The sequence below is a fragment of the Chrysemys picta genome, chromosome 15, assembly GCF_011386835.1.
Source record: "Chrysemys picta bellii isolate R12L10 chromosome 15, ASM1138683v2, whole genome shotgun sequence".
NCBI lineage: Eukaryota > Metazoa > Chordata > Testudines > Emydidae > Chrysemys > Chrysemys picta.
The window spans coordinates 28,742,754-28,762,814 of NC_088805.1; the positions used below are offsets into that span (position 1 = coordinate 28,742,754).

The following is a 20,061-nucleotide window of genomic DNA, read 5'->3' on the forward strand; positions in this document are numbered from 1 at the left end:
AGCGTAGATTAGTCCTGTCTATAGGCAATAGCTTTGAAACTACTTCCCTATTTTGCACCCAGTAAAGTGGTGTTACATAAGGGGTCTGATTCTGAGCTAAGCTAGACAGACATAAAATGAATCTGGCTGAAAAATGCAGGGGGGGGAAAAAGGCAATGAACATTTTTGGAAATGCTTTTCAAAAAATTGTTGCAAGTGTGACTATTTGAGATGCTCTGGCCCCTCAGGTTGGAAAGCTGCAGCCATTTTTCATGAAATATGTTGAAATTTTTGGGGGGGAAAAAGTGGTTTTGAAAAATTTTGACATGCTCCAGGTGTAAAACTGGAGTAACTCCAGGGGGTGCTGTAGGACCTCAGTGCTCCTGAAAATCCAACCCCAGCTGTTGGGTCAGGACCCCCATGGCACACCCCATAGCTAAAGGTTAACCTGGTATATTATAGCTAGGGCCCTACCAAATTCACGGTCAATTTCACAGTCGTAGGGTTTTAAAAATCGTAAATTTCATGATTTCAGCTATTTAAATTTGAAATTTCACGGTGTTGTAAGTGTAGGTGTCCTGACCCAAAAAGGAGTTGTGGGGGTCACAAGGTTATTATAGGGGGTGGGGGGTTGCGGTCCTGCTGCTCTTCTGCACTGCTGCTGGTGGTGGTGCTGCCTTCAGAGCTGGGCGCCCACCCAACAGCTGCTGCTCTCCAGCCACCCAGCTCTAAAGGCAGTGCAGAAGTAAGGGGGGCAATACTGTGACACCCACCACCGCAACGCCCTTTTTGGTCAGGACCCCCAGTTTGAGAAACACTGGTCTCCCCATGAAATCGGTGTAGTATAGGGTAAAAGCACCCACAAGACCAGATTTAAAGGGGGAGACCAGTTTTCATGGTCCGTTTTTCATAGCTGTGAACTTGGTAGGACCCTAATTATAGCCCCAGCAAAATAATTCTCTGAGAAGAATAGAAAGACCCTGGAGTGACTCACAGGAGCCCTGTTATTGCAAGTGGCGACTTCTGATTGTGACAAACAGCTGTTTTAAAGAGATGCTGGCAACTAGCTTTGAGTTTCCATCTTAAATGTTTTAGTGAAGGGTTCTTTCATTGTGGGGGCGTTGGGCTGGTTTGGATTCACGTTCCCCCACAGCGTCGGGCGAGGGGCCCAGAAGCCAGTTTATGGCCAGTGCTCGAGTTGATTGAAGTGCCCTTGATGGATAAGAGTCACGCTGGTCCTGGCCTGCTAGCCTCCTGTTGATCCAACTTCATTGTCCAGGGACCAGGAGATCCAGCCCATCCCGTCTCCCTGCCCGTCATCAAATCCACATTTGCTTTTCCCTCCCTTCTGAGCCCCAGCCCACCCTTTAGGGCTAGCGCCATCTGGCCGCTCACAAGCTCAGGTGCCCGTTGGCATCAATTTCCTCTGCCTTTAAACTGACCGCATGATGCAGCCCTCTGAGCCGCTCAAAGCTCATTCAGTATTCCCTGGCATGTGGCCTTTGTAACCTTCATCCCCATCCTTTGCTATCGGCAGCTGCTACTGAGCTAGGGGGCTGACCAACAGGAGTTGGAGCTGGCCCTGGAGGGTACCCTATCTCTGAACGGCCTCTGAACTGCAGTATTTCCACTTGTATGTCTGTTCTCCTCCTCACATGCACCCTTTGTATCCCCCTCATCACCATAGTTAAGCTACATCACTCACACCTGTATTTGCACAGATAGCTACTGTACCACTTGTGCGCTAGACCCTGGGCCAAGGTCAGTTATGTTTTCTAACAGTGGGCCTGAGCCGGAGCGGCTGGTTTGGAGAGGCACTGAGCCCCTTCCGTTCCCATGGACTCCAATGGGACAGACAAGTGCTGACAGGTCTCAGCAGCAGGTGCTAGATCGGTACTGCTCAAGTCACTGAGCAACTTGCCCGGCCCATCAGTGGGAGCAGCATCTTGTCTGACCGTTGCACTTTGCAGGTATCAGTCATGCACCGGGTTTCTGGCTCTGGCTCTGCGAAGGGGTGGCTGTTGCTCAGAGCTAGGGGCTCGGAAGGTGTACAACTAGGGGTTCCATGCTACAGCGTGAGGGATAATCAGTTTTCTCCACCATGGAAGGGGCTTGGAAGCCGGCTTGTTGTGGGCATTTTTTTTTTAAATGACTTGACTTCTGAGACTGTAAAGTTATAGGGTATGTTATAGGCTTTGCACAATCCTGGATGAAGAAAGGGCCTCATGGAAATATCTATTTTTCTTCAGTCGTCCAAGACTAAATCAAACTTAGCAGCGTGTTTGCAGACACTCTGTCTTCCCTCAGATGACATTGCTGCTGGTGCCCAAGCTGGCAATTCTTGGAATGATTTTATATATGCAAGTACTACATGCAAAATCTCTATGAATAGTTCCACTTCCTACACTTTCACACCCACAAAAATCTCCCGTTCGGAGATTGTTTATGATCGTCTCGGCTCGCTGTTGTCATTCATATCTTGCAAAAAAGTATGAATTTCGGTCTGACTTGCAATTTTCCATTATTTTAGTTAAAAAAAAAATAAACTATTCATGCTTCTACCGAGAGATGACAGGTAGTTTATAGAGCAAGGGCTGGAAACAATTTGGGATCAGTTTCTCTTTGTGGATTTCCCAGTACTAAAATACCAATTAGCAAATGGAAAACAAACCCTTGGTGCCTTGTACTGCTCTAGCATTTGGATCTCACAGCATTTTCCAGGCTGTAAGGAGTGGATTTCAAACTGTAACCTTGGAGGATTCTTTAATTATTCCATTAGGCATAAACTCTCCCTCCCCCATCACATTCTACTTGAATTTGCTTCCTCCTAGGCACAGCATGATAAATGGACCTTTGACCTAGGTCAGATTAGGTCTGTGTGATAGTGTGGGAGCTGTTCTGCTTCCTTAAATACTATCAGCAGGTTTGATCCTGAGACTTTCACTATTAAAAGCATGTGCCTCCACCACTTGAGCTAAGGCAGTAATTCCATTACCCGGTAGCAGTAGTAAATTCTTGTCCTGTTCGGTGAGGGGGTACACAGTCCCACATCCTGCCAGCGTGGGTGACACATGGTACAGTGTTCTCAGGACCTGTTGTGTAAGATTGCTAGGGGTTAAACTTTAGTTATACTAAAGTCAATATCAAAACGCCCATTGACTCAGGTGGGACCAGGATTTGGAATTAAAACATCCAGGGTGTTTAGACTAACAAGGCAAACCTTGAACTACATGTTGAAAACTCACCCAAGCAGCATTTCTAAAATAACTTTTCTTTGAGTAAGGAAGCAAATACGTTCTGGGAGAGGGAACATGCACACGTCCCTTCTGAAAGAAAATGAATGCTCCCAAATTTTAATGACATTTCTTTGCAAAATGTTACACTTTGCAAGTTACAAAACAGCTCTCCCTTTGGAATAAAAACACACATTCTTTGACAGTCAGGCCCTAACATAAATAAAGATACCAGTAAATTAAAATTAAAGTACAATAACATGAAACATAAAATGGAAAGGCCAGGCCTACATATATATATAAAATGCAACACAATCCAACTGGAGAATGAGGAGGAGATAATCCACTAAACCATGGCTGGGTTGTCTTAGTGTTTATAAAATGTGTGTAAGATAAATAAGAGTCTCTCTCTCTCACACACACACCCCCATTCAACGTCTTGCTGATGGTATCATTCTGTCTGATGTGTTCCTGTTCAATACGCAAGAGAATTCCCCCTCCCCCCCCTCGTGTTTCAGGGACACTTCCCCTTAAAGACAACTGACAGCTTAACACGGTCAGAGGTTTTGACGCCTGTAGCGCTCAGCTGTTTCTGCCTAGCCAGGTATTTTCTCCACATGCAGTGAGAAAAAACCCAAACCACTGCATTTTCATTTCCTGCCCTCGGTCGTTACGCCAAGGCAGTCAAGTGTCATAGGAGTTCGATTCCATGCAGTATTTTCCAGTATGCAGAAGCCTTTGGCAACCGAGCCGGGCTGTAATGCTGGAACGATCATGTCTTCCTTAAACCCTTGCTCAGAGTACAGGCGAGCTCACCTCTTACACTACAATATGTGCATCCACAGGGCCAAGTTCATCCTGGGGGTAACTCCACTGCCTTCCCTGGCGTTCCTGCAGGGATGAAGTTGCCCCCATGAGTTTAAGGCCTCCTAATGAGCAGAGGCTGTACACACAATGCCAACCACGGTAGATTGCAAAATGATCAGTTAAGCTCTTCGGCAGTTCTACCAGGTTGCTCCAGGTAACTGGGAAAGAATTTCCCTCCTGCTGTGTAAAGTTAATGGTGATTTGCTGTCCAGATGCAGTTGTCAAGTCCTAAGAAACCCCATTTATCTAGTGCAAGAGTCTGGCTCCTTTCTTCTATTTTTAATGTCCCTGGAAACTGAGAACATTAGGAAGAGGCAGATTTCCTACAAAGCAGTTTGTATGCTGGAGTAGTCGGAGTTGTCAGCACAGAGACTGACACAACCAGGGTTGATTTTTCTGACCTATTCCAAGGTCAGCCTGGCTTCCCTCCCCGTGAATAAGGTATTTTCCATTGCACTCGCCTACCTAACTGCAGTCAAAGATGGTGAGGTCAAATGCAGAGCTCAGCCAGCGTTGCTTGCTGGGACTGTCAATGAATTCCTCACGAGGGTCGATTCTGTGCCCAGGAGAACTCGGTGTTAAGTACTGTAGGGGCATGTGCCATTGGTAAGACAAGCATACAAATGCTAGCATTTCTTCCCTGGGAGAACAGATTTAAAATGCACCCACATGACAGGCTGGAGAGGAAAAAATATATATTTTTTAAAGAAATCTTAAACAACTTTTCAGTATTACAAATAAATAAAACACACACACACACACACACACACACACACACACCCAGCAGTGAGTCTGCGGCATGTTATATAGTACATACAAGGAACACAAAACAAGGTGCACAGAAATGACCTCAGAACTTATGCTCAGGGAGGTCATTTTCTATTTAGGCAGTCTTAGAAGTATGAAATATTCCCAAGAACTGGACATCACTCAACAAGCCAGGAACTGCAATAATATATGCATCTCTTCCATGGAGACGGTGTCCCACAATGTAACTGACAGGAGAGAGTAAACATTAAAAATGTCCAAACTCAAGATATTTCAGCAATAAAAGAAACATTTAAAAAAAAAAGGAAACATCAGAAGCCTTCAGTTCCTCACTGTGCTAAAATGCACCGGATTTTTCAGTTCTTTGCAAGCTAAATTTATATCCATGAGCAAGTGCCTTTCTGGGTACTGAATCACTGAGCTGCTGAGCATTTCCTCTATAAATTACAGAAGCTGGTTTGAAATTAGCTTGGAAAAGGTGAAGATTTACATTGAAATTCGTGTTGCGCTTCCCTCGGCATAGCCCTGCAGTGTTCATTGCTACAACCCCTTCAGACAACCAGACACTTCTTATTAATACTCATTCTATTGCCGTAGTGCCTAGGAATCCGAGTCCTGGACTAGGACCCCCCTGGGAGTAAGGAAGTCTGCTTTACATGGTCAGCTATGTAAAAAACAGAGCAAGCCACACTCTGCCCAAGCAGTGTGGTTGTGCTCCAAACCAAAGCCCTGGTGCTGCAGCCATTTATGCCTGAAAATAACTCACTTCCCGGAAGTCTTCCCATGTCACTCTCTGGGTAGGATGTTCAGCAATCACTAAGGATCTGATTCGGTCACGGATTCCATGACTTCAAGGGAATCTCTGGGACATCGTTGGGTTCAGCTCGCCACAGCGGCAGGGCTGGAGCAGCAGTCAGCCCCCACTCCAGGAGCAGCAGCAGCTTCAGGTCAGGGGCCACAGACCGGGGCTGGGTGAGCCCCCAGAGCACGGCCAATGCTGGGTGAGCCGTTAGTGCTGCAGGAGCAGCGGTCAAAGCCGGGTCAGCCCCCAGGCCCAGAGCGACCGCTGCCAGAACAGGAGCGCTAGGTGAAGACCTTTTTCTTAAGGGAAAAACAAACTCCGATTCTAGCAAAGCACCTTCTCTCCTGGCTGTGTTGCTTGATATCATTTCAAAAAGGAAAATGATCCTTCTTTAAGGAACAAATGCTTTTATCCGGCTCTGCTGATTTTCACCTGGAAAACCAAAGAACGATGGCATTGTTTGACCTTCTTTCTGCCCAGACCAAAAATATTAAAACCCTGAACAAAAACAGACCTAGAACAAATTCACACCAAGGCTTGTGCTTCTCTGTGGCCTAGACAAGTAGTTTTCAACCTTTTTTTTTTATTTGAGGACCCCTAAAAAATGTTGCCTGGAGATGCAGACGCTTTTGGAAATCTTAGGGGGTCTGCAGCACGGATCACAGGTTGAAAACCACTGTTCTATGGTAATGACACCTTTCCCGGACCCCTTAGACATAGTCTGTGGGCTCCCCGGGGTCTGCAGACCACAGGCTGAAAACCACTGGCCAAGAATGAACTAGGCACAAACCAGGAACTCAGAATTACCCATCTATAATCCATCCTGGATCAGTGCCAAGAATAGCACTGATAGGCCAAAGGAATTAATGCAGGCCCATATTTTGAAAGGTCCTGTACCACAAAACCAGGAGGGCTGGAAAGAATTATTTAGGCCAATGTTAAATGGGGTCCCAGCTTTCCGGTGGCATCATGGAAAGTGGCAACAGGTCACAAGGTATCAGACTGATAAAAATCACAGTATTGGGGTCACTTTCTTGCTTCTCCCACTTCCACACTGATGTGATTTCAGCAGCTGCTGTCTCCAAAACCGAGAGGCCGAGAAATCCCACCTGGAAGCAGCGATTCTAGCTGCCTGGGTGCTCTAGCACATTCTTTTCGGACTCCAGCAACTCACGGGATGTCAGACACTAGAATAATTGCAGGAAGACCGTTACATAGGGTGACCAGATATCCCGTTTTTAAAGAGACAGTCCCGTTTTTTGGGCCTATTACCTCCCACCCTCTGTCCTGTTTTTTCCCAGTTGCTATCTGGTGACCCTACCGTTACAGAGACGGTCTGCAAGCAACGACACACGCTTTCAGAACCCCACGCGTGTCCCTCCTGAGCTGTGGTGCTGGACCAGCAAGCGTCTGAGCCCTGTGTTAGTGCAGGAAATGACTTTCCCTGATCGACACCGGCCTGAGGGGTTTGGACACTGCCACTTTGGCTCAGAAGAGCTCATAGTCTCCAAGGTGCTGTGAAGTCCATTGCCAGCAATGGGTGGGTCAGGCTTGGATGCAGCAGGTCAGGTACCTAAACCCAGGGGCAGAGTTCAAAACCAACTGTCTCCACTTCCACATTAAAGACGCTGCTGGCAATGGAAAGACAAGACTCAGCGACCCACGGGATTACTGCTGGAGCCGGGCATGTGACACCAGGCAGGCAAAGTTCCCAGCATCATGCCGGAGTTCCCCATCCCGCTGACAGATCGGCAGCATGTGACCGTGTCTCAGGCGGCACTCGCAGCCAGGCCGACTTCAGGCTTAGTGTTTCCAAATGAGCCCCCCACAGCCTCATCTCGTTGCACTCGTCCCCGCCCCCACCAGAGCCTCCATCACAGTTTGTGGCTCTCCTGGCTCTCCAACCACTCTCTCCTCAGCTCAGTGATCTCTCTGCCGTACCAGTCGTGGAGCTTAGAGAAACACACCGTGCCTGGGCACACCGGGCTGTCCGCCACCAGGGCCCCGGGGCCACAGGTATTGCCTGACGATGCACGTCTGCGAGGTGGCAGAGGAGGCGGCTTCACGCTTCCCTCATGGCTGCCCCCCGCAGACGTCCTCACGCTCCCCGAGTCAGCAAGGCCCCCGGGGACATCCCCAGCTGGCAGGCTGTCCATGCACGGAACGTTATTCCACACCGCACAGCCATTCTCTTTCAGGGGGGCGCAAGGCGGCACCATGGGTCTCTCCCGGGGAGGTGGCAGCTCCAGAGCTGGAGACATGGTGTCCAAGCAGAGAGCTGACTTGGTTTTCCGGTAAATCGGTGACCTCCTTTGGATGCTTCGGCTGCCAGCCAGGCCCGACTGCATCTCCTCCAGCTGCTTCTCCAGCTCCTTCACCACCAGCCGCAAGTAGTCGAAGCTGGCGCGCGATAGGGACTTGACCCAGGACTCCATGGCAGCCTGGCTCTCGGCCGCCAGGACGTAGGTTCGGGACTTGGCGCAGTCAAACTTGATGGCGAAGGTGAAGTCTTCGGCGGCCTCGCAGAGCTCCACGGTGCAGCCCTCCAAGATGATCACGCCCACCGGCTCCCGGCTCTCCCGCTCCTCGAAGTAGAAGAGCATGTTGCCTTTAAGCACAAACCAGCGGCGGTGGTAGGCCGTGTTCCGCTCGCCTTTCTTGAAGAGGAAGCCAGTGTTGTCGGCGGGGGAGTCGCAGGTGGCGTAGAATGCCAGGCTACGCTCGTTCAGCTTCATGGCGCCAAGGCCTAGAGGGGGAAAAGAGATTCATATGGGATCGGGGTAAGGATCTGCCGGGTTCTCTGAGCTACGAGTAAAGACCAGGGAGCCCAGGCAGTCCCATCCCAACAGCTAGAGTGAGGTACTGACTGGAAACGGACAGCAGGTAGCAAACCCCTAACAGCGGGGCACCGGGGCAATCTGCTTAAATTGGCTGCTTCGGGAGCCCAGGGAGAGAATGCCTCTGGGAAGAGATGGAGTCATGGAGGCTTTAACTTACCAGAAAGGAAAGCGATTTTCTATGCTTGAGGGAGAGACCCCGCTCACTGCAACGGGCTTCTCCTTTCTTTGTCAACTCCCCGGCTTGCCATCCAGGTCACCTGGCCCTATTTCTACTCCTGGCCGTTTGTCTTTCCAGGGAGAGCCCATTGGATCAGTTTCACTTTGTTTACTGTCAGTTTCCTTTCTGGTTCTTGGGCCCTTTGGGGGAGCAAAGAGGGGGAGGGGAACCACTGTTTAAAACATACACCTCTACTTCGATAGAACGCTGTCCTCGGGAGCCAAAAAAATCTTACCGGGTTATAGGTGAAACCGCATTGTATCAAACTTGCTTTGATCCACCGGAGTGCGCAGCCCCGCCCCTCTGGAGCACTGCTTTACCGCGTTCTATCCGAATTCGTGTTATATCGGGATAGAGATGTACTTCCAATTTAAAAGAGAGTCCCATTGATCTCTGCTTTTTGTTCAAAGCTGACTTTTACAAAACCAACAATTTTCTGGGTGAAGCTGATGCCCTTTTCCCTCTCCCCTCATTGGGATCATGCCCAATCTAATGCTATTTATCAGGCATGGCTGAAGAGCCAGTCCTAGAGTACACTTCCCCCTCCCCCCCATAAATGCACTTGAACAATGCAGTGTGCAGCTGGCCCGGCACTGCTAATTGGGTTCCTAGCACCAGTCTATTGCTGCCCTGATTAGCAGGGACCAGGAGTACTCAGGGTGCTGCAAACACTGCCGGCACTGGTTACTCCCCGTCACCCATAGTCCGTTGCTTCAAGTCCTATCGGTGCTAATCAGAGCATCCTCGATGCTGCTGTTTTGCAAGCTGGGTGAAGTTAGTCCCTAGCAGCTTATCTAGCCACCCAGCTGCCCGCGCACATTCGCAGCTGCCACGGACGTTGGCCTTGCTAGCGCTGCTTGTTTAGCTGCCCTGGCTCCTCCTCTGTGGGGGAAGAACTGGGAGTCAGACGACCCAGGTTCTTTTCCCACCTCTATCACTAACGGAATGTGCGACTCGTGCTGTTCTGTACCCGTGTCCCCATCTGACTGGGTCACCTACCCTGCTTTGAGAGCTAGAGCAGTGCAAGGACCAGCCATGAGTCAGGCAGCGCCATGCTGAGCATGGGGGTGGTTGCATTGATTTCAGTGGGAACATGCCCATGCTTTAATGGTTATCGTAAACTTAAGCGCTTCACTGCAGCCAGAGCAATGCAAAGATGAAGGGTTGCCAGAGCTGCCAAGATGCCAGTGGCCCCCGATGGATGGCTAAACTGGAACTCCAAACAGCCCCCACCATGGGGTGGGCGACAAAGACCTGCCACTCGCCTCTGGGACAGCCCTTTCCCAGTGGTTTCCTTTCTGTTTACAGTGACTTGGTTCTGATCGAGGAAGTAAGTGGTCTTACAACCTTTGTTACTAACAACAGCTGTTGCTGGCGACCGAGCCACCAATAAGAGAGATTTTCACTCTGTCAGGCTGCTGTCATTGTCCTCGGCAGCAGGCGTGTCACTTGCTGTGAGGAAAGGGCAGCATTTGTCCCCCAGATCTTGGTTTGCCCCCTGCCTTTTAATAGGTCCATATGCTCCACGCTCCCTTCCACTTCCCTCCACACCCAGCGTTTGCAGGGTAAAATAAAATCATGAATAATGTTGCGTATGCGGACATAAAACTTTCCCCTTCCCCCCCACAATTTTTCTGAAATGCAGCCTCTGTTCAGCGCCACAGCAGCCACAGCCTATGGGATCTATAAATATAACACCGCTGCTAGCTTTTGCTTCCTTAACACTAGTGACAGCATCTCCAGTGCAAGGCACTCAAAGCCTTTGAGGCTGATAACTATCAGTAACCGTTTTACAGCTGGGGAAACCAGCACACAAAGATGAAGGCCCAAGTTTTCCAAAGCGGCCCAGGAATTTTGGGTGCCCAGGTGGGAGCAGCTGGAGGTTGGCTTCTCCAAGGGCCTGAGCAACTGCGGCTACGGTTAAAAAGCAACGGGCGCTACTGGTGCTCAGCAGACGGAAGAAGCAGAGTGTAGCGTGTCAAATGTGGCACCCAAACTTGACACCCAGAGGCTGAGTGACTAGCCCCAAGGAAACACAGTGAGGCGGTTTCAGAACTGGGACTAGAATCCAGGAGTCCCGAGTCCCAGGCCTTTGCTCTGACCACTAGACAACACTCCTCCCTGAAAGACCATTGCTGTTTAACTCTAGTCCTAATCTAGTAATTTTTTTAAACATACGACCACAACAAAACCCTTGGACATGGACAAGTCATATAACAAGGTTCAAGATTAATTGAGCTTTTCCCTTTACCAGAAGGTTATTTTTATAATCACACTGGAGCCTCATCCCGCCTAGAAGCCATGTAAGAAATAACAGGGAATGGTGCAAGCTTCACAACCTCCGCCATTTCATTCATGAAGTGACTTTTTTTTTTGTTTAACTTATTAAAAAAGTGACTGTTTGATTCCGCAGCTAGCAGGAGGCCGGCCCACCTAGCATGGCTTAAGGGATGAAAATGAAATTCGAGTCTTTAACACAGCAGAAGACCATTCGCTCAGTGTGGGGGGGTTTAGCTGTATGAGTTTTTTTTTTTTTTTAAGTGACACTGAGAGCAGCACCCACTGCACCTTGCAGGGGGTCTTTCAGCAGGCGTGTTTCCTGCATGTCAGCCAGGGTCCCTGCTTTCTGTGGACTCGTGGGGGAATTGGGCTGTTCCCCCCCAGAGCCTGCTAGGCAGGGGGCGAGTTAGCTAGCACCAGCCCCCCGGAAAGTGGGTTAGCTCTCTAGGGGGTGCTGGAGTCAGACACTGGAGTGGGGAAGGGGCTGCGCTCCAGGCCAGCCAGGGGGGTCGTGTCTCCTGCTGGGCCCCCGCCTGGTCAGCGCAGGAAGGCAGCCAGCGGGGATGCTGGGCAGGAGAACGACCCTGGGGCTCAAGCCCACCCCGCGGAGCCCAGCCCAGCAGGGCTGCGCCAGGCAGCTTCTCGGAGCGGGCCCATCCCCGTGGCCTCCAGCCCCGCTCTAGCTCGGCCCCAGGGACGGAGACCGGCCTGTCCCCTGCCGCCTCCAGCCTCGCCGGGCTCTGCCCGCGCCCCAGCCCCGGCTCCCAGCTCGGGCCCCCCGGTCTTACTTCTGCGCGCCGCTGGCTGCGCTCCGCTCCTTTGTTCCCTCCGCGCCGCTCCTGCCTTCCCCGGCTGGGGCTGGCTCCTCCTCTGCGGGCTGTGGCTCCCGGCCACCGGCCGCTCTTAAAGAGCCAGCCCGGCCCTCGCACCCGCCTCCCGAGCCAGCCCGGGGGGTGCAGAGCGCGGATGGGTGTGTCTACACGGCCTCGGAAACCTGGACTCACCCCGCTGGGAGCCCAACCCCCTACCGGCCACACGCAAAGGTGCCTGATCCCGGTCTGCAAGTCCCGGGCACCCTGAGTCCTGCGAAGACTGGGGGCCAAGCCCCGTCGTTGTGCAGTGTGGACGCAGCTCAAGCCCCAAAGCCCAGTCAGAAGGTCTGTGCAGCGGGGGAAGGGCCCCTTAGCAGGCGGGGAGACCTGGGGCCAGCCCTAAGCCCAGGTTGACCATGCAGTAGGGACATACCCTAAGGCAGAGGTTCTCAGCCAGGGGTATGTGGGTACGCTGAGGTGTTCCAGGGGGCACTCATAGCCTCTAAATCAGTGGGTCTCAACCTGCCAGTCGCGAACCCCATGGGGGTTGCAGGATGGGTTTAGGGGGATTGCAAGTGCAGGGCCGGCGTTAGGGGTGGCAAACTGGGCAATTGCCTGGGGGCTCGTTAAGCTAAGTTCGGTGGCTGGGGTTTAGACAAGGCTCACAAGTGAAACACAGGCTCCAGTATCCCACTGAAAGGTAAGTACAAGATAGTCCAGTCCATTTATTTTATGATGCTATGGTAGAAATGAGAACGACAGCGGTTTTTCAGTAAGAGGGCGCTGTGCCACTTGTATTTTGATGTCTGGTTTTGTAAGCAAATCGTTTTTAAGTGAGGTGTATCTTGGGGGTAGGCAAGACAAATCAGCCTCCTGAACGGGGGACAGTCGTCTGGAAAGGTTGAGAGCCACTGGGCTAAGGGATTAGAGACGATCCGGACGGCCATGTGATACAGGTCAGAACATTAATGCTTCTGGGAGAAACTGCTATTGCAGGGTATTATTATTAGTCATATTACTGGAGTGCCAGCCACGGACCCTGTTGTGCCGGGGACTGTACAAACACGGAACAGAGTCCCTGCCCCAAAGAGCTTCCAATCCAAGTGTAATACAAGAGACGACAGATGGCTATGGACTGGCCAGGACGAGGAAACAGCAAGACAATATTCAGTGAGTTCCACTCTTGGGCCTTAACTTCAAGGTGCTGAGCCCAAAGATAACTAGGGCTCTGGATAAAGCCGAGGGGTGACAGCTCCACTCCTGGGGCTCCGTGAAAAGCTTTACAACAAGGCTAATTGCTCTATTTGAGGTGCCCTCCTTTCGCCTGCCTTCTCCGACGCAGATACCGAGCAACGTGTGTATCAAAACATACCTGTCAAAACAAGCCGTTCCACTGCACAGACTTCTCCCCCTGGGAAAAGGATGAAAAGACAAAGAACATACGACAGGTGCTAGGCCCAGATACTATGGTCAGCCTGGTGTACGGGCCTGTATAGAATAGAATATTGGTCAGCATGGTAGCCAGTGGTATCAGCGTACTAGCAGCTGCACTTACAGGCCCAGCTGCGATTGGTGCCCCATTGTCTTAGCTCTGTGTAAGAGACAGTCCCCACCCCAAAAAGTTAGCAGTCTAGAAAGACTAGATTTATTATCCCTATTTTACACAATGACTTGCCCAAGGTCACGCAGGGAGTCCATGACAAAACTGGGACTAGAACCCAGATCTCCCCATGTCCCTGTGCAGAGTTTCACAAATACATCGCCGGTCACTGACAGGCCTGAGTACAGGAGATGAATTTGGGAATTATTATTGTTAAATGTTTATATTGCAGCAGCTAGCACAGAGGCTTCAAATCTGATCATGGTAGGTGCTGTATAAACGCACATAAAGACCTGGCCCTTGCCCCAAAGAGTCTCCAGTCTAACAAGAGTTGGTCCATTGAAGACAGTGGGAATAGTTGGTGGTTTGAAGCTAAGCACATGTTTCAGTGTTTGCAAGCTCAGGGCCTGGCTCTACCAGTGCACTCCGCAGATTGGGTGTATCTCCTGGTCCATGCTTTCAAGAGGACACAGCCAGTGCCCACCCTTTGAATGTACTGGTGCCATCAGTATTTAATTGTGGCTTGATTCCTTATATGGGGCATTCATTGAGTGATGTTATACATTGCACAATAGCCTGACAAATCTAGTGACTGCATTATCCTTCTTAGGACAGCATCACTTACAGTATGTAGACATTATTGCTTCTTTCACAAGACCAGAATCCTTTTGTGGGCCCAACACCAGGACATAATTTGCAATCAAACAATTAATAACATGAAAATTAAGCCTTCCTCCTCGCCCACATAAAAAGGAAATGCACAAACCACTATGATGATGTATGCTATAATACACATGACTGAAGTCAAGAGGTGGCCACTGAGCCAAGGGTGAATTTGGTCCAGGATAGTATTAAAGTTATGCAAGTGTATAGGAATCAAAGGTCCCCTGTAGACAAGTGCATGTAACCTTGTGTGTAGGTTTTTCTTTGTAGAAGGACAGTGTTTGCTCAGGAGAGTTGGTTGACCCAGTTTTCTGTCAAAAACTGCAATTTTGTCAAAATCTAAATCTTTGGCAGGAACGTGTCGCTTTGGCTGAAAATTTTGATGGGAGGAAAATCGAAGCGAATCGTGAAAGAACGTCAGAATGGCCATTCTAGGTCAGACCACTGGTCCCTCAAGTCTAGTATCCTCTTTGCTGCCAGTAGTCAGTGCCAGATGCTTCAGAGGGAATGAACCGAACAGGGCAATTATCGAGTGATCCATCCCCGGTCATCCAGTCCCAGCTTCTGGACTTTTGGATTTTGTTTCAATAATGGCAAAACATTTTGATAAGGTAAAAATGTTTCATCTTGATTAATTTTGGTTTGACTTTCATATTAAAATATGTGTTTTAATATGCAATATATTCATGTTTTGATGGTCTTGAATGGGAATTTTTTGGAATTTTCATTCTGTGGGAAATGTTGGCTTTTTACGCTAATTAATTTTGGCTTGTCGTTCTAATTTGGAATGAAAACAGAGATCACATTTTCCAGTTCTGCACAGAGAGGCCTCGGCTAGTAGAGAGCCACTGGAGGATGCTTTCAAAATCCCTTTCATGGGAGTTCAATTGCTCACCAGATTAGCCCTGCAACGCAAACTGATTGTACCCGCCTTGTAGACCTGCAAACAGGCACCTTCAATGCATTGACTGCTAAGGGCCGAGTGTAAAGTTGCTAAAGCGTGTGTGCAGACTCAGGCACGTGTGTTGCATGCCAAGTCTAAGCCACTCCAAAAATTATTGTTGCTGCTTATTTCTTACGCACTAATGCCAGGCTAGGCACGGTACGAGCTGCAACGATCAAGGCAGTCCCTGCTCCGCAGAATTTGCAGAATAGAAGAGAGCCATGGAGAGGGGAAAATGAGGTGCTGCGAGCCCCCAAGGAAAGAGTTACCGGGCGGGTGGGTGGGGGGAAGCAGTTGAAGTCAACCACAGGGTTTAAAAGGAGGTGGATCAGGCCCCCGTCCAGCTGACTGCATGAGCACATGAGGTGGGTAGCCTCCATCTCACTTGGCAAAGGGCTGCTTGTGGCCAGAGAATGCAGCCCCCTACTCCACATGCTGTCAGAAGGGGAGTAGTGCAGTGTTTGGCCTAATCCCTAAGGGCCTGATCCTGCAAAGAGCTGAGGGGAACAAGGGGGCTCTGCCCAGTGGCCCACAGGATGCGGCATTGGGCCCAGAGGCCTGAGCTAAACACACAGTTGAACTAAAGGTGTAAACGTATTGGCGCTGTTTGAAACCAGCGTATTGGCGCTGTTTGAAACCAGTTTAAGCATCTCTGCTCAGGGCTGTGTGCTAAATCAGGTCTGGGCCAACATGTGTGTATGTAGATGAGGCCTTAGCCGGAATCCAGTGTTGCTTAATTGCCTTGGTTAGCGTTGAGAGCCACACCCACAGCAGAGCCAGGCACTATAAACCTTCCTTCCCCAGGACAGGGTGGCATGAGCCATCTAAACATGCGCAGTTCATTAGTGTAGGCAGCTGTGTGGGTTGGAAACTGAACTGTGCCCTGTTGTCACTGCGGCCAGGGCAGTCTCAATGGAACAGGGAAAAACCTGACACCAAGGTAGGTAAACAATCCGGCAGATCCCTCTGTGAAGTAATTAAAGGCAGCCAGCTGCTGTCCTGCTGGCTAGTTAGTTAAGAGGGTCTCTTCTTTAATCTGGATTTACCTATTATTCTTATTCTGATGGCTTCCCATCACCCTCCTCCAGCTGGAGCTGTGTAGGGAAGGAAATTTCACTCAGCACTTGTTTGTTACAGCACCCCATTTGTCCTGCTTCCTCGGCCCCCTGGAAGGTTGTGACAATCCCTGAGTTACATCTGGCCTGAATGGGGCTCCTCTGATCTGATTCACACCTCAGGCGTGACTCCAGTGGAACCAGTAGTTAACCTAGGGTAAAACTGGCATGACGGAGAACAGAACCAGGGGAATCTCTAACGCTGCACATAGAACTTCTGTGGGTGCCCGTGCGCATCGGGGCCTTTCTGTGTTTGCTGAGCTAACCCCCCACTTACCATGTCTGCATCCATTTCTTACAGGAAACACAAGACTGCTCAAGAAGCTAAGGGAAAACCTCACCAGTACAGCAATCTCTGAGTGAGACGCATTCATTCTTTGGGACCAAACTGTCCACCCGCACGCTCTTTCCAAACCAGGACTCTTATTAGTATTGCAAGTAGTTCAGACCCCAAATTTTGACTTGTGGGCTCCCTATTCCAGTGGACAGTCAACACTGCACAGATGAGTGAGAACCCCACCTGATGAAATAGTCTCTAGTCCACGGGGGAAATCTAGGAGCCGGGGGACCAAGAGTTCGAGGCTCACCTCTTCTGCCCACTGCTGTTTATAGTTCTGAGCCCTTCACGGCCCTTATTCTGGAGCAAGGCCTCTGACCTGGCCCTTAGGAAGCAGGCAAATATAATTCCTCCCTCATATTACAGAGAAGTTAACTGCACTGTCACTGGGAATAGAAACCAGGCTTTTAATATGCCTGACTGAGGTCTCATTCAGGCGGAATGTGCCAAATCTATATGGTTGGCGAGCCTGGCTGTAACCACTAGGTAACACTGCCTTCCGAGACAGCAGTAGAGTCCAGAAGTCCTGATCCCTAATATTCTACTGCTGTCTTGCAAATAGTCATGCAACCCACTGGCAAAGAATGTGCCACAGGATCTTCTAGTGGCTGGCCCGTATAGAGAGCTAACAATCACATGGTGGAGCTCTGTTCTGTGGAGCTAAAGGACCAGTGGCCTAGCTCCTCAATGGGAGTTAGGTGCCTATTGAAATTAATGAGCATTAGGTGCCTAAATACCTTTGGATCTGGGCCAAAGTTCAAACCCTTCTTATGACCCAGGGGAGAATGCACTTGCTGGACTTCATTGTTGTTTTTCCCCCGCAGTTTTATTTTTGTAATGGTGTTTGAATCATACCACTTGGAATAATACAACAGGGGAGAATTTCCTAAACACCAGGTTTCTAGCTAGAAACCATTATCTGTCAATGGTGGCGTGAGGGGGCCACAAAATCCAGGGGTTCCACATTTCAGCCATTTGGCCCGCAGTGACGGTACCACAACTGCTACTGCTCTCTGGCATGATCTCCAAACCCCCCATAGCCTCAGTGGGCGTTAGGAATGTGGACAGAATGCAAGACAAGGCCCTCTTCAGTAGTATATTGTGAAAACCCTTCTGCTGTGTGTACTGGGATTTTTTAATGTGCGGAGACTGAGTGTGAATTTGTTACCCAGCCTGGTGACAGACAGGTAAACAAAGGGCTAGAATTTCAAAGCTGATATAAAACTTCTGTCAAACGCTGATATACAGTAACTCCTTGCTTAGGGGTGGTATTACATACAGGTGACATCTTGCATCTGAAGAAGTGAGGTTCTTACCCATGAAAGCTTATGCTCCCAATACTTCTGTTAGTCTTAAAAGTGCCACAGGACCCTCTGTTGCTCCTTGCTTAACGTTGTAGTTATGGTCCTGAAAAATGCAACTTTAATTGAAACGATGTTGAGCGAATCCACTTTCCCGATAAGAATGAATGTAAATATGGAGGGGTAGGTTCCAGGGAAATTTTTTTCACCAGACAAAAAACTATATATTATGTGTACACACACACACACAGTATATGTTTTAAACAAACAATTTAATACTGTTCACAGCTATGATGATTGTGAAGCTTGGTTGAGGTGGTGAAGTCAGAGGGTGGAAGAGGGTGGGATATTTCCCAGGGAATGCCTTGCTGCTAAATCAGTGGTTCTCAAACTTTTGTACGGGTGACCCCTTTCACATAGCAAGCCTCTGAGTGCAACCCCCCCTTATAAATTAAAAATACTTTTTAATATATTTAACACCATTCTAAATGCTGGAGGAAAAGCAGGGTGTGGGATGGAGGCTGACAGCTTGTGACCCCCCATGTAATAACCTCATGACCCCCTGAGGGGTCCCAACCCCCAATTTGAGAACCCCGGTGCTAAATGATGAACTAGCACTCGGCTGAGCCCTCGAGGGTTAACACATTGTTGTTAATGTAGCCTCTCACTCTACAAGGCAGCCGGAATGGAGGGGAGGGGAGACAGCATAGCAGACAGAGACAGACACACACCTTGTGTGTGGGAGAGAGAGAGAGAAATGCACACTGCCCCGTCCGTGCCCCACCCTGCTCTATATGGCGAAGAAGGGGTAAACAGGGGCAGGAACAGGGGGGAGGGGACACCCTGACATTAGCCCCCTTCTCCCCCCCCCCCCCCCCCCCCCCCCGCACAGCAACAGGACGCTTGGGGAGCAGCTCCAAGGCAGAGGGCAGGAGCAGCACATGGCAGTGGGGGGAGGGACAGCTTCAATTGCTAGCCTGCTGGGCAGCTGCTGCACAGGGAACTTAGGGGAGCGGGGAGCTGATAGGGGGGCGGCCGGTCCACCCTGGTTCCAAGCCCCCACCAGCTAGCTGCAACGGGCTGCTCTTCCTGCAAGCAGTGGACAAAGCAGGCGGCTGCCAAAAGACGTTAGAAGGGAGCATTGCGCAACTTTAAACGAGCATGTTCCCTAATTGATCAGCAACGAAGCAATGACAGGTTTCAGAGTAGCAGCCGTGTTAGTCTGTATCCGCAAAAAGAACAGGAGTACTTGTGGCACCTTAGAGACTAACAAATTTATTAGAGCATAAGCTTTCGTGGACTACAGCCCACTTCTTCGGATGCATATATAACAAAGCAATATTAACAGGGACGGCTTTAAGTGAGGAGTTACTGTACATTTATTAGAAAACAAATTCTCCTTTATTTTCCAGCACAATACTAAAAATGTCCACTAGATGGTATGAGAAACTCACTTTTAGGTTTGTGGCAGCATTCCTTTCTTACATGCAGGAATTTTAGGTAATTCCTCCATTCTGGCCTGTGCCATCTCCCCTGCTGTTCTAGTCTGGCGTTCCCATTTTGGCACCAGATGCTCTTTAAATTAATCTTCGGAGCCAAGGATTTCAACGTGCTTTACCCATGGTGATTAGGTTCCACAGTACCCTTTGTGCGGCCAGTGAGTGTGAATCTCTCCATTTTCCAGATGGGGAAACTGAGGCACAGAGCACTGACGTGACTTGCCTGAGATCACACAGCAAGTCAGCGGCAGGTCCAGAAGACAAGCCCAGACTCCCAGAACCCTGCAGTAACCATGACACTCACCCCCCTAAAACTAAATAAGATATTACCAAACTTACACAGTGCTCTCCTGGTTCAAAGCAGTTTGCAACCGCTACCCTTCCCCCACTCTGCCTCCTTGCCCTGTGTCTCCCACAGCCATCTGTGCCTTTTTGCATACTGCCCCGTGTGCTTGCCACGCCCTCCCTATTTCAGTCCAGCAAACCCCACTCTCCTTGTATCCCAGTGGCTCCTGCAGACTCGCTGCAGTCTAGACATCCCACAAGAAGTGATTCAATAATACTAAGGATGATTTATATAGAATGCCAGCCATTTGCTCTTCGGTGCATCCTGGCTACTCTGAGATACCAGGTTCTTTGGGGCAGAGACTGTCTTTGTTCTGGGTGATGTAAAGGGCTGAGTGTACTGCATTAATAACTAATTAATCATTAAACAGCATGCATCAGTAGCTCTCCAAATCTTTTAAGCCAGATAGCCATGAGTTCACTGAGATGCCTTATAATTTCTTTAGGAACCAGTCTCCCT

The 20,061-nt window shown here is 49.7% G+C and overlaps 1 protein-coding gene and 1 long non-coding RNA gene across 2 annotated transcripts; one reads left to right on the top strand and one right to left on the bottom strand.

Annotated features, from left to right (window-relative positions):
- Positions 1-3,303: 3,303 nt before the first annotated feature.
- On the bottom strand, positions 3,304-11,911 carry PHETA1 (PH domain containing endocytic trafficking adaptor 1). The gene is made up of 2 exons (XM_024101456.3): positions 11,775-11,911; positions 3,304-8,395 (listed from the first exon to the last, which is right to left on the bottom strand). The coding sequence occupies exon 2, from the start codon at positions 8,382-8,384 to the stop codon at positions 7,524-7,526; it is 861 nt and encodes a 286-aa protein (XP_023957224.2). The 5' UTR covers positions 8,385-8,395; positions 11,775-11,911; the 3' UTR covers positions 3,304-7,523.
- A 92-nt stretch (positions 11,912-12,003) lies between these two features.
- LOC122173941 (uncharacterized) lies at positions 12,004-16,537 on the top strand. The gene is made up of 3 exons (XR_006175004.2): positions 12,004-12,143; positions 14,416-14,672; positions 16,421-16,537. It is a non-coding gene; the product is annotated as an uncharacterized LOC122173941 (long non-coding RNA).
- The last annotated feature ends 3,524 nt before the right edge of the window (positions 16,538-20,061 follow it).